The 13,890-nt window shown below is 29.8% G+C and overlaps 1 protein-coding gene across 1 annotated transcript; it reads right to left on the reverse strand.

Annotated features, from left to right (window-relative positions):
- Positions 1-3,384: 3,384 nt before the first annotated feature.
- Positions 3,385-7,900, reverse strand: LOC139894485 (low-temperature-induced cysteine proteinase-like). Its single transcript, XM_071877809.1, has 5 exons — positions 7,376-7,900; positions 4,918-5,153; positions 4,301-4,441; positions 3,754-4,203; positions 3,385-3,651 (listed from the first exon to the last, which is right to left on the reverse strand). Exons 1-5 carry the CDS (start codon positions 7,854-7,856, stop codon positions 3,571-3,573), a joined length of 1,389 nt encoding a protein of 462 aa, XP_071733910.1. The 5' UTR covers positions 7,857-7,900; the 3' UTR covers positions 3,385-3,570.
- Positions 7,901-13,890: the final 5,990 nt, after the last annotated feature.

The raw sequence follows: 13,890 nt of genomic DNA on the forward strand, positions 1-13,890 counted from the left end.
TATAGAATCAACTTGGAAGTCTCGTGGTAGGCACCAACAGTTATATTCCACTATTTGACTTGTTCTTAGGTTTGACATTTTCCTGCGTGTTGCCATGTGTTTATTGGCATGTTCAAGACAACGAAGATCTAATAGTGGGCTAGTGGCTGGATTATTATTAGCTAATTACAATTGTCGACTAGATTCATCGATTTATTTGAAACTAATGATTTGAATATATAAATCTAACCAGCATGCACAGGCACTATAATAAACATCAATATATAATTCACCTAAACAAATTGAAAAAAAAAAAAAAAAAAACGCGCGTTTTAACATATCCCGAATCAAGAAATTCATCGGAAGGTAAATCACTGATTAACATTTGATGGCGTGTATCTTGTGACAATCTAATGTAAAATTAGCATCAAAGATCAACATAGTACTGTGATGAATACACTCCTAATTAATAACGGATGTTAACGTTAATGTTACAGTTTGATTTGGCACATTTGGGGGTATTGGTGAGTTGATTTGTATAGTTTCGGGGTAATGTATCAAATGTTAAAGCGAGTTGTTGGAGATTCTAGTTCTCATGAAAAGTTATCTATTATACAGATACTTGAAGAAAAAGTCAAAGCATACAAATGCCCAATAATTTAAATAACGTGTAGATCTTTGTTGTATTTGTTTATGCTTCAGATATTGATTTTAACCTATGTTCGAGAAGTTTACTTTTATACGTTTACCCGTTACATGTCCAAGTATTTTTCTACGTTATGTATCACAAATTAGTTGGGATGGTTTCTCAAAATACTTTTTCTATGCTTGTAGAAAAGCGTTGAAAAGCCAATATACTTAGCTAACTACTTTCTCCATCTTATAAAAAATGTTCACCCGGATATAAAGATTATTATTCTTCATTACTATCAATCAAACACTTAGCCCTTCTAGTTATCCTTAAAACATTTGGATATGAGAACTCCTAATTTAATAGTTCACTTTTAAAAATAGATAAAAAATAATAAGGTAAAGTTCTTTTACACTCTTACTTTATGTGTATAAAACAAAAAATATGTAAAAAATAAGGGATAAAACAGAAAAATGAAAAAAAAAAGCATTAAGTGATGATAACATTTCTTGAACTTTGCATTTTTTTGTCTGTATTGTAGACTATTAAATTGAAACGGAGGAAGTAATTTAATCTTTTAAACATAACCTTAAGAGCTAAATTTATACAAATCCAAAAGATAAAACCTAAAGTCAAACATCTTCGGTCGACGAGACTATACAGGTCAATATCATAGATTCCTTCACCCTATATTCAAAAAAAAAAAAAAAAAAAAAAAAGAAGGCGGGAAAGGGTGTTGCCGACTTCTTCTAACGACAGATTATTTAAGAACTTCACTTGCTTCACAATTGTGGCAAACTGGCAAAGGAGCAATACAAAGGAAGGACAAATAACATCTATATTAAAACACCCATTATTACAGACAACGTTAAATTATTCGGCTGTCTATAAGCGCGAGGTATTGGGCCCAAAAAAGATCTATACATCTACGAACAGATTTAATATGGTAAGGGACTAAGTGCTATTTAATGGGCTACTTTTTAGACCTTATTTATTGTGTCCGCAACTCACAAATAAATTTGATATCCCAAATATGTGCAACCTAATTAGGAGTTCAATATTTGATTTGAAATCATTTAAATCGAATATCAAATTGAAAATAAATCGAAAAATTTCTAACCGAATATATAATTGGTTTTTGGATGTTTTGTTTTAAAAATTCTAAATTTGGTTAACCGAAAATCGAATTCAGATCAATTTTCAGTTCGGTTTTTGGTTTTGAAAATTTTAAATCTGGTTTACTGAAAACCGAATTCAAATTATGCAATATTAAATAAATGGTCAAATGACCAATATTAAATAAATGTACTAAGCTATTAATATTATTGTATACATGTGTTAGATATATAATTTGAGTAGATATTTAACTTTTCAAGTCAAAGTATATTACTCGGACTTCAAATCCTATTTTAATCTTTAGTTTCATAATTTTCCTAATTTCTTTCTCTTCACATTCTTGAACCTGTAACCAATTAAAGTCGGCTTTGTGTTGGTTTTTTTGTTTATGTTCTTGATAATAGTATGTATTTATGTATTGTATTTTCATATTTTATACAAGCTTATTGTGATTTGTAAATTTGTATATACATGTTTGATTATGTATATTATTTCAGTATAATATATTTTACAAAGTTAACACTATAATGTTTTTTTTATCTCGTATGGAAAGAGTAAAAAACCGATTTTGTAAGTTAAATTCGGTTTTAACCGAAACCGAACCGAATTTAAATTTGATTTTCGGTTCGGTTTTGGTTTTGGTTTTGATATTAGAATTCGGTTTCGGTTTGGTTTTCGATTTTGATTTTAAAAGCTTCAAAACCGAGAAAACCGAACCAATGAACAACACAATATAATTACTATGCTATCTAAAAGACAAAACTCTGTAGTACTATTCATCAATAGTAACCAGGGGTATTTCCGTCATTTCACCTTTTTTTTTTGTCTCCAACGATAAAAGAAGCAACTTTCGTAAAAGAACCAACCCTTCAATGTTACCAAAAGATGTCGAAAAAAATTATTTTTTACAAAAAATCACCTTTTTTTCCCTCAACGATCAAAGAGGCTACTTTCATAAAGGGAACAACCCTTGCTACCAAAAGATGTCGAAAAACATTCTTTTTTACAAAATAGATCAACTAACTTAAAAAAAAAAAAAAAAAACAGGAACGCTAAAAGAAGCAACTTTCACAAAAGGAACAACCCTTCAAACCCTGTAGCACTATTCATCAATAGTAACCAGGGGTATTTCCGTCATTTCACCTTTTTTTTTTTGTCTCCAACGATAAAAGAAGCAACTTTCGTAAAAGAACCAACCCTTCAATGTTACCAAAAGATGTCGGAAAAAAATTCTTTTTTACAAAAAAATCAACAACCTTTTTTTTTTTTTTTTTTTTTTTTTCTCAACGATAAAAGAGGAACTTTCATAGAAGGAACAACCCTTCAATGCTACCAAAAGATGTCGAAAAACATTCTTTTTTACAAAATATATCAACTAACTTAAAAAAAAAAAGGAACGCTAAAAGAAGTAACTTTCACAAAAGGAACAACCCTTCAATGTTAGACGTAAAAAAAAAAAAAAATTTACAAAATAGATCAAGACTTTTTTTTTTTTTTTAACTCGCATTCAAAACAGAGCCCCCGGCGCGAAGCGAACTAGTTAATGTTTCAATTGATAACAGAAGTTTTTCTGGGTGTCTAAAACTAAATCATCACCAAAGTTGCAGGCAAAATTGTAAACCAGATGCAGATAACATAAAATTCAATGGTTAAAAGGATTTGGAACCAAGTAACTAGAGTGGTAGTATAATTAGAACGACTGCAACTTAATTAACTTTGTTCAAATACACATGACCTAACATTAAAAAGTAGTAATAATACAGGAACTAATGCAGAATATTTACAAATAAAAAGATCTGATAATTAAAAGTATCATCAGATCCCGGCCTTTAATGTCGTGTAAGTCATGCACTGTTCCTCTTCAACTTGGTTGGTGTCGCAAGAATCCTCTTGATCGCATTAATTTCCAACGGGCTGTTCTTGCTCTGTAACAACAAACACATTAAAAAAAAAAAAAAAAGTTTACCAAACAATACAAGTAATAAAAAAGCATATACCCATTTGAATTTATGATAAAAAAATCACACCTTTGAGCAGGTACCACGGCGCACATTACAAACAGGATAATCATGTGGGCAACAACTATAATGATCATCACAACATGATGCACCCTCTAAAGGACAACAACCCCAAGCAAAACAGTAACCATAATACTCATAGACACAACAACAGGTGGTACTTTCAGGGCATGTGCTGTACTCATCACAAACGACTTCAGGTGTGACTGGAGCCGGTGGAGATGGACCAGGGTTTGGTGGGTTCGGACCAGTTTTAGTTGCGTATGAAGCTTCCATTGCAATACCACATTTACCTGTCTTGTCTTGAATGTTTCTTTCCATTTTCAAGTAACCAGACTCACCCCATTCTGCACCCCACGAGTTCTTTACGATCCAGTAATCTTTACCGTTTTCTGACCCGTACCCGACTGCAAGCACACCATGATCCAACTGTGTTCCACATGAACCAGTGAAGATACCCTGAATAGAATAAGTTTGAGCAATTCATTAGATGACATTTTTATGTGCCTAATTATGTTTTTGTGATGATTTAAAATTTATGTAGAGGAAATATTACCGAGGTGTAGAACTGAAATTCCCTGCCTCCGGCTTCAATGGCAACAGCTATAGGTTGACCGGCAACGGCCTTTTTGAGCGATGATTCGTCGTTAACTGGAACATCTTCATAACCATCAATAGAAACAACCTTTGCGTTTTTCTACATAAACAAAAAAATCAATTAGTAAAATCACATAACAATCTAGCATAGGGATACACTTGTAAAACTCCAAATTACTCGCAGAGTAATCGGCGATATTTTTGAAGAAGATGTCCAATCCGAGTAATCAAAACCAGTCAAACCCTCTATCAATGAAGAATACTCCGCGATTACTCAGTCAACATCCGATTAATTGGTCAACATATCGGTCACCACAAATAAGTGATTAATCGGTCAATGCAAAACGATCAAAGTCAAATTTTGGTCAACATCCGATTACTCCTTGACCGATTACTCCCGGTTAGCAATTTTTGCAACCTTGGTCATATATATATATATATATATATATATATATATATATATATATATATATATATATATATATATATATATATATATATATATATATATATATATATATATATATATATTACATAATTTATAATGAATATATGGTAACAAAAAAAGGTACAAACCCTAGTGGCGTCACATTTGCCATCTTTGCCTTTGTAAGGGTAATCTTCTTCGGTATCAATACCACCATTTTTAATGATAAATTGAAAAGCATAATCCATGAGACCTCCATTGCAACCTTGATTGTAAGATGTATCACAATCCACAAGCTCTTGTTCTGAAACCGATATCAAATCACCTGTAACGATCTGGTTGATACCTTCTACGGATCCAGTTGTTGAGAATGCCCAGCAACTCCCTATTAAATTTGCACAAAATTAATCATCAGCACTATTCACATTCGAATTTAGGTCGGCACAAATTTCCTTCTACACTAATTTCCAATTAAAAACCTAATGTTCAACAAAATTCACATCCTTACTCAAGTCGAACACGTATCTACTGGATAAACCCTAAGCACACCACCTCACATCAAATTAACTTAAATCTAGTTTTTAAAACATATATGTCTACATGTACACATAAGTAGTACTGTTTAATTTAATTCAAAAACCAAAAATAAAGATTATTAAAACTGACGCCCGGTTATGGTCCGTCAATTTTCGTCACTTTTGTCAATGTAATCTGACGGATGAAACTAACGCATGGTTATATATGGTCTAATAGACGACTAACCAGTTATCTATTAAGTATTTACGACACACCAGTAACGGGCTTGTTTATGCGCAACATATATACCCTTAATTAATATTCCGTATCAAACTAGTAAAAAGACTGTATTATCGAAAATACATACCAAATCATTCAGAAACATAACCAAATTATTGAAGATTATAAAATACATATAGCAAATAATTACAACGAAAGCGTATTATAAATATTTTGCCCGTAACATATGTATCCAAAATATAATCAAAGATAAACTACAAACACATGACATGTATATCGCATACAATATGTAACGTATTTAATCCCGTAAAGAAAACTTATATTTGAATAATAATAAAATTATAATTATAATTATAATTATAATTATAAATAATAATAATAATAATAATAATAATAATAAAGTTTGCTTAAAAATTAGATATTTATATTTTTAATAATAATTATTAGTAATAAAAAATGACTAATTTTTTTTAGAAATTAAAATACAATTATTATATGAAGTTTGTACAATATGCTTTAAAGTTTGTACATGTATTCACAAGGTATTATGTAAAAACTAGTGAAATGACCCGTGGAACCACGGATTTGTTTAAACGAAACAGTTTAATGATATGTTTTAGGTATTAAGTGAATGTAAATGCTAAAGTCATTTAGTTTAATAACCCGTAGAACCATGAGTTGTCATTTTATTTTAAAAGTGTAAAATAAAATATAAATTTAGAATTGGTTTCCTTCTACCCAGCTTTTATACCTTCCCTTACTCAATTTAAAATAATTAATTAAAATAATTAATTAAAATAATTCAAAATTATTTAGTTTTAATAATTAAAATAATTATTAATAAGATTTAATAATAATAATTAATTAATAAGATTTAATTTTAATTTAAAATTATTTAGATTAATGACATTAACCACCATGCATAGATTTTTTTTTCTTTTGTTTTTTGATTTTTTTAAACAAAGAAATTAGCCTAATAATAACATATCATGATAGAATTTTAATAGAAACTATAGATTGCACAATTTGTTATATAGTATATATGGTCATTAGATAGTTCTATCATAAGGTTGTATCTAATGCACATATATAGTCATGGGGTGCTTTATTCGGTTGTACATAATGCTTCAAGTATTGTACATATGGTCATGGAGGTCCATTAGGTCGTACAAAATACTTCAAATATATGTGATCACGAGGGTGTTTTACCATAAGGTTGTACATAATGTTTTTCATATCGTACAATTAACATGTTGATATTTTTATTAAATAAATAATTGATTATTTTAATGAAATTATCATGGATAGCTTATGATTTTTTTGTATTTTTAAATATTTTTTTAAGCTTGTGTATTCTTCATTTATGATATTATCATTATAGAGATTTATTAGATAGTATAGATAGATACATAATACAACACAATTTAGTTAAATTTATGACATATGAAAAATATTATTTCTGATTATTGTCTTCAATTATTGACTAAATTATTTTACGAAAGATGAAAATATAAGAAATAGTTGCTTAGTTTGTAGACTTGAGTGATATTTTTCCTTTAAATAAAATGTTTTGTTAGCTTTTCAAAAAGAAAAAAAAAAGAAAAAAAAAAGACATGAGTGATATTTACTAGTCATCCCCGATATGTAGGGGCTCACGACTACGAATAGTGATATCCAAAATAAATACAACAGCAACAACAATATAAATATAAATATAAATATAAATATAAATATAAATATAAATATAAATTAAGTAAAAGATAAGAAATTATTATAACTATATTATAGATAAATGCTAATTATTTAATTTATGTAACAAAATACTCCGTAGAATAAATTTTAAAAACTCACCGCAGCTTCCTTGATCTTTAACGGGAGCAACGGCACCTTTTTCTCTCCAGTCAACAGTCTCCGGTAACGAATCACCTGACCGGAAAACATACCGATCACTCTTCACGTTGGACACCTTCTTCTTAGCCTCGATCGTTTTGATACCGGTGTACGTCGTACGGTACTCTTCATTAGTCAGATCGGCAAACTTATTAAGTCCGACTTTATAACTCCGGTCAACGGAGTTATGATCGTCGATAAACCGGAGGTTATCTTTAAAGATCTGAAACCTACAATCCTTCTCTCCAATAGCGTTGTAAGTTTTACCGTGTTGCACAAGCCATGATTCATACAGAGCATTGACTTCATCATCTGTACGCCACGTGTCAGATGATGATTCGGTCATGTGTTTAGCATCGTAACTGATGATTGACTGGTCAAGGGCGGATGCGATTGTGAATAGAGCGAGAAGGAAGACGATAGATACTGAAGATATTTTCATGATTGATTGTTTTTGCAGGTGAAAAAAATAAGAGGAAGAAACAATTGAGTGGGGGATAGTGGGGATGAAGAGTTGATTTATAAAGGGTAGAACGATAATTAAATTAATAAATTAATAATCAATAATCAATCAATTCAATATCAATATTTTCTTTTTCTTTTTTTTTTCGAAAATAACGAATACATAAAACGAAGACAAATTCATCAAAAGATGAATAAGCCGAACAAAGATACAACCTAATAACGGTTAGGCTCGAAACAAGAAAACAAAAAAACACCTAACCGCTAACTATAATCGAGCCAAACCGTGTTAATTATAAGAAGCGTAAAAAACAACAATACGCGACGAATCACATGACCAGACAAAGAAGCAACTTACCTAAACAAAAAAGAGTACTCGAACACAACCCCTCGGATTAACAACCTATCTGTCAACCATGTCGCGTTGCATCTCATTACCCGATCGGTTATCGAGTCTATAAGAAGACACATTTGAAGAACCGGAACCAACAAAAATAGCCGAAGAAGGAGGTGTCGACCTCTTTTTCACAAGCCCATCAAAAAAACCGTCCCATTTCTTGTTTGCGACACTTTTCTCCACTTCATCTTCATCTCGAATCACGACCTCTTTCACTGCCGAATTTTTATTATTCACCAACGTTTTTTTAATACTAACAAAGCCATTAGCTCTTGAAGTATAAGCTTCACCCTTTGAAATATTTGTCTCCACAATCTTTTCCAAAGGTTTGTGTTACTTCTGGATAAAAACAGGAACATCATACTTTTCTTTTCTTTGATGTAAACTTCCAAACAAACTCCCATTCGAATCATCATACGTCCTATCCAAATCTATAATCGAATGATCTTTTAACTGATCACCCGAACCGGCCTTAAATCCATTAGCAACCAGGCCATCCTTAAAAGTCTCCAAGTGGTCCCGATTCACCACACGCGACTGAATCGAATCAACAACAGCGGATTCCGAAACAGTTTCGTGATCATCAACAAAAACACAAGCATCTTTAAGGATAATAGAACGATTAACTAAAGCGATCAAACCTTGATCGAACTCCTCAAATAAAACTCGTTCAAGACACGCTAAATCAGAGATTTTCGATACCCAAACCTGAGTAGTCGATTCCTCTAAGTCTTCAAGAACTACTTCGACTAAATCGTGTATGTGCTTAACGTTGTTGGATTTAATAAACACGAAAAGGGACCCGATGTTTCCAAGCGAAGTCGATGAAAGGACCCGTCCTAATCCATCCGGACGAAGTCCATATCGATTATAAACGAATCACAACAGTTGATTACATCGCGAGGTACTTGACCTCTATATGATACATTTTACAAACATTGCATTCGTTTTCGAAAAGACAATATTTCATTACATCGAAAGTGGACGTCATGCATACCATTTTATAATATCTAACTATAATTGACTTAATAATAATCTTGATGAATTCAACGACTCGAATGCAACGTCTTTTGAAATATGTCATGAATGACTCCAAGTAATATCTTTAAAATGAGCAATTGCACAGCGGAAGATTTCTTTCATACCTGAGAATAAACATGCTTTCAAGTGTCAACCAAAAGGTTGGTGAGTTCATTAGTTTAACATAAATAATCATTTCATAATTTTAATAGACCACAAGATTTCATATTTCCATTTCTCGTGAACATACGTCTCATGCATAGAGACAAAAATATCATTCATATGGATTGAACACCTGGTAACCGACATTCACAATATGCATATATGAATATCCCCATCATTCTGGGATCCTCCTTCGGACATGATATAAATTTCGAAGTACTAAAGCATCCGGTACTTTGGATGGGGCTTGTTGGGCCCGCTAGATCTATCTTTAGAGTTCGCGTCAATTAGGGTGTTTGTTCCCTAATTCTTAGATTACCAGACTTAATAAAAAGGGGCATATTCGATTTCGATCATTCAACCATATAATGTAGTTTTGATTACTTGTGTCTATTTCGTAAAACAGTTATAAAAACAGCGCATGTATTCTCAGTCCCAAAAATATATATTGCAAAAGCATTTAAAAAGGGATTAATGAAACTCACCTAATGTATTTTGTAGTAAAAATACATATGACGATATTGAACAAATGCAGGGTTGACCTCGGATTCACGAACCTATATTATTCATATATTTATTAAAATTCATAGTTGTAATTGAACACATTTATATATATATTTAGTTATGTATTATGATTAATATTTATATACGATTTTTATTAATACATATAATGTATTATAATGCTTCTTTGATATATAATAAAACATATTATTATGAAATTGTAATATACTTATACATATATATATATATATATATATATATATATATATATATATATATATATATATATATATATATATATATATATATATATATATATATATATATATATATCTTTTGTTTGCAAAAATAATATTATAATATTTCTGATTTAAGGATAATAATAATAGTGATAGTGTTAATAATTATATATATGATATTATTAATAATAGTTTTTATAATGAATCTCATAACGATGATAATAGTATTACTAATTCTATAAATGATAATATCGATGATAATTTTTATACTAAGTTTCATAATAATGATAATAATAATAGTAGTTTTTAATAAAGTGAACAATTTAATAGTATTGGTAATGAGAATAATGATTTTGATAATAATGACACTTTTGTTTAGTAATAATAATAACTATAGTATTAGTTACGAAAATGGTACTAATACTAATATTAATGAAAATAACGATAACGTCAGTAATGATTCTTATTAAAATTACTTTTGTTGATAATAACCATAATAATACTATCAATTTATAAAACAATACTAATAATAATATTTATATTGGTAATTGGTATTAGGTTCAAAATAATGATAATACTAATAATAATAGCAATGATCATAACTTTTAATAATAATAATACCTATGTAATAATTAGTAATAATATTAGTAATTAATAATTTTGACAATACAACTAATATTATCAATACCAATAACAATAACAATAACAATAATAATAATAATAACAATAACAATAACAATAACAATAATAATAATAATAATAATAATAATAATAATAATAATAATAATAATAATAATAATAATAATAATAATAATAATAATAATAATAATAATAAATAAAAAGGCTACCTCAAAAAAAATGTGTTTCAAAAAGATAACAGACCACGCCCGGGCTCGAACCCCCAACCTCTAGCTAAACCCGAAACACCATTAACCATTGCACCAATGTAGTTTTTCTGAATTAAATCGATTTTAAATAAATATAACCCGTATGAATAACCTGTTCTTCTTCTCCACAACCCAATATGATCAGAACCAAAATCATATTAGCAAATGAATTAACGATTTAGTTTAAGGATTTTTCAAACGAATTTTTGAGCTATCAGTTGTGACGTTTTGCATTTAACAATTAAAAGAAATAGAAATAAAATAAAACCGATATAACAGCTCGACATGGATTTGATAAACTCAATACCTGATTTTTAATTTCAGTCCTTTTCATACAATACTCTCAACATGAAAAGGGTCTCAAATCGTTCTTTGAAACTTTCTGATTCATCAATTGCTCAAAAATCTTTCAAACGAAGTCGAATTTTTATCAAAAACATAACCTTTGACTTTTGGATTATAAACTTTGACTCGTAAATTGTAATTCAATAGATAAAATTGGATCTTAAAACTTTCCAGATAGTTTTCAGTAAAGTTTCCTAACAATATGGCATTAACACTTTTTGAAATTCGTTAAGAAATCCAGTTGTTTGAAAATTGAATTAAAACAGGGTCGTTCAACTGGGTTTCTTAAATTTTGATTTAATTTGACATAAATAAAAGCTGTATGTGATAATTGGAGTTGAAAAATGATAATGTAAGGCTGTTGAGTACTCTTACATCACCATTTGATTATATTTTATGGACAAGTCGATTTTTTTAGCAGTTTAATTCAAGGACATGAATAAATATAAAAATATAAAAGTTGCTATCGATTCCTAACCAATTTTGTTGTTACTGATGTTGTTTGAGAATCAAATTGTACGAATTTTGGATATTTAAAACAGTAAGATAGCAACCTGTGACTGATTTTGATTCCTACTTTATATAATACATATACTTATATAATTAGTATAAGTTAATAAATACATTATTAATAATATCAAAGTAAATACAAAATATAATAATAATAGAATTAATAATAATAATAATATTACTAATACTAATAATACTAATTGTAATTATATTAATTATAAAAAGAATAATTAATGATACAATAACAATAATAAATTACATGTATCATATTTCATATTTATATATATTAAAAATAGTAATATTAATAATATCAACATTAATATTAATATTAACCTTAATGAAAGTAGTGATCATAATACAACATTTATACTTTAATTTGTATTTACATATGATATATTAACTTTACATTTATTATTTATGTAATACTTATTCTATATAATAATGTATCAACATTTATGTATATATTCTATATACATTACATTATAATAACTATTACTAACAATCATGTATATGTTTATATATAAATTCATTTTAATTTATACTTAATTATTTTATATCTTATTTTACATATTTAATTCTAATGTTTAATTTATATTATATAAATTTCAATTTATAATCACATTCATATATACATATTCCTTTACAAACAATTGTTCGTGAATCGCCGGGAAAGGTCAAAAGTTAAATGGCTGTATGAAAACAGTTTAAAATTTTGAGACTCAACAATATAGACTTTGCTTATCGTCTCGAAATCATATAAAGATTAAGTGTAAATTTAGTCGGAAATTTCCGGGTCACTACAGTCGACGACTCCGCAACTGTCAACACCTCACCAAACATACCGGCTACGATCCGAGCACTATCAGCTAAAAAACAGGTACATGGCACTCCTTTTATCTCGATCCAAGCGAAACGGCAAAAACTTGAAGCAACCTCCGAGAATGGTGCAACCAAAACGAACTCGTCGGCTTTGGCTACTAAAATGTTGTTTGCACTGGAAGAATCCTTGCACATACAAACACAACTAAATGGCCCAAAGTAGCTAACATGGTTGACTGAAGCATTGCAACGAATTAAAAACTCCTTGATTTTATCATATTTTATAGGCACAGAATCTATGATAATGATTGATTGAGACAAATGATTGATAACAGAATTATTCGAAGGAATTCTACACCGGAGCCTGGATCCCGTTGATAACTTGCCGAAAATTTTACTTTGGAGTCGTCTTGGCCAACCCACATAAATTGGGTGACCAAAAATAGAGGAACCATTTAGAGAGGACACAACAAGAGACACATCAGACACCTCATTAAACGAAACAAATGAATATCGTCTCAACGGCCAAAACTTAATTTCAACCAAATCTTCGATCTTGCCAAACGTAGATTCAATCATGTGTCTTGTGACAGATTTTTCTAACTGGCCAATGAAAATCGTACAACCATGGCTTGAAGACTGATCCACATCTTGAAAAAGTGTTGAATGAAGGGGTAGGGATTCCGAGTTGTTCACCGGAATGGAGGAAGAACAATGGAGATTTGAAGGGGGGAAAGGGTGGTTTGGGTTAGTAATGGGTTGAGATGAATTTTGAAAAAGAAAACAAGTAGAACGAGATGGCAAAGAAACTGGAGTATTCGCCGGAATGGAGGATTCAACGTTATGATCTGTGGTGGTAAGGGGTGTTTTGGGGTGGTTGAGGGAGGAGAAAGAGCCGTTGGATTGGTTGGGATAGGTGAAGGGTGGGTTAAAGATATTGAAGTTTGAAAATGTAATTGGGATGCTCAATGTACGGAGAGAAAAAGGTAAATATCAATATTTAGTTTAGAAAAAATTACGTCCATAATACCTGTGGTTTGTTAAGTTTTTCACCACAGCACTTTAACTTTGTTTTTAACTTCGGTGGTACCTCAAATACGTTGGACTAACGTGGATAGTACCTAAGACTAACTA

Source organism: Rutidosis leptorrhynchoides, chromosome 2 (genome assembly GCF_046630445.1).
Source record: "Rutidosis leptorrhynchoides isolate AG116_Rl617_1_P2 chromosome 2, CSIRO_AGI_Rlap_v1, whole genome shotgun sequence".
Taxonomy (NCBI): domain Eukaryota; kingdom Viridiplantae; phylum Streptophyta; class Magnoliopsida; order Asterales; family Asteraceae; genus Rutidosis; species Rutidosis leptorrhynchoides.

What these genes read in the sequence shown, in the direction of transcription:
- LOC139894485 (XM_071877809.1), bottom strand. Translation starts at nt 7,856, where the DNA reads ATGAAAATATCTTCAGTATCTATCGTCTTCCTTCTCGCTCTATTCACA. An exon ending in AATTTCAGTTCTACACCTCG is followed by an intron (nt 4,204 to 4,300) that starts GTAATATTTCCT and finishes TATTCTATTCAG; the next exon opens with GGTATCTTCACTGGTTCATG. An exon ending in GCCGTGGTACCTGCTCAAAG is followed by an intron (nt 3,652 to 3,753) that starts GTGTGATTTTTT and finishes TTGTTGTTACAG; the next exon opens with AGCAAGAACAGCCCGTTGGA.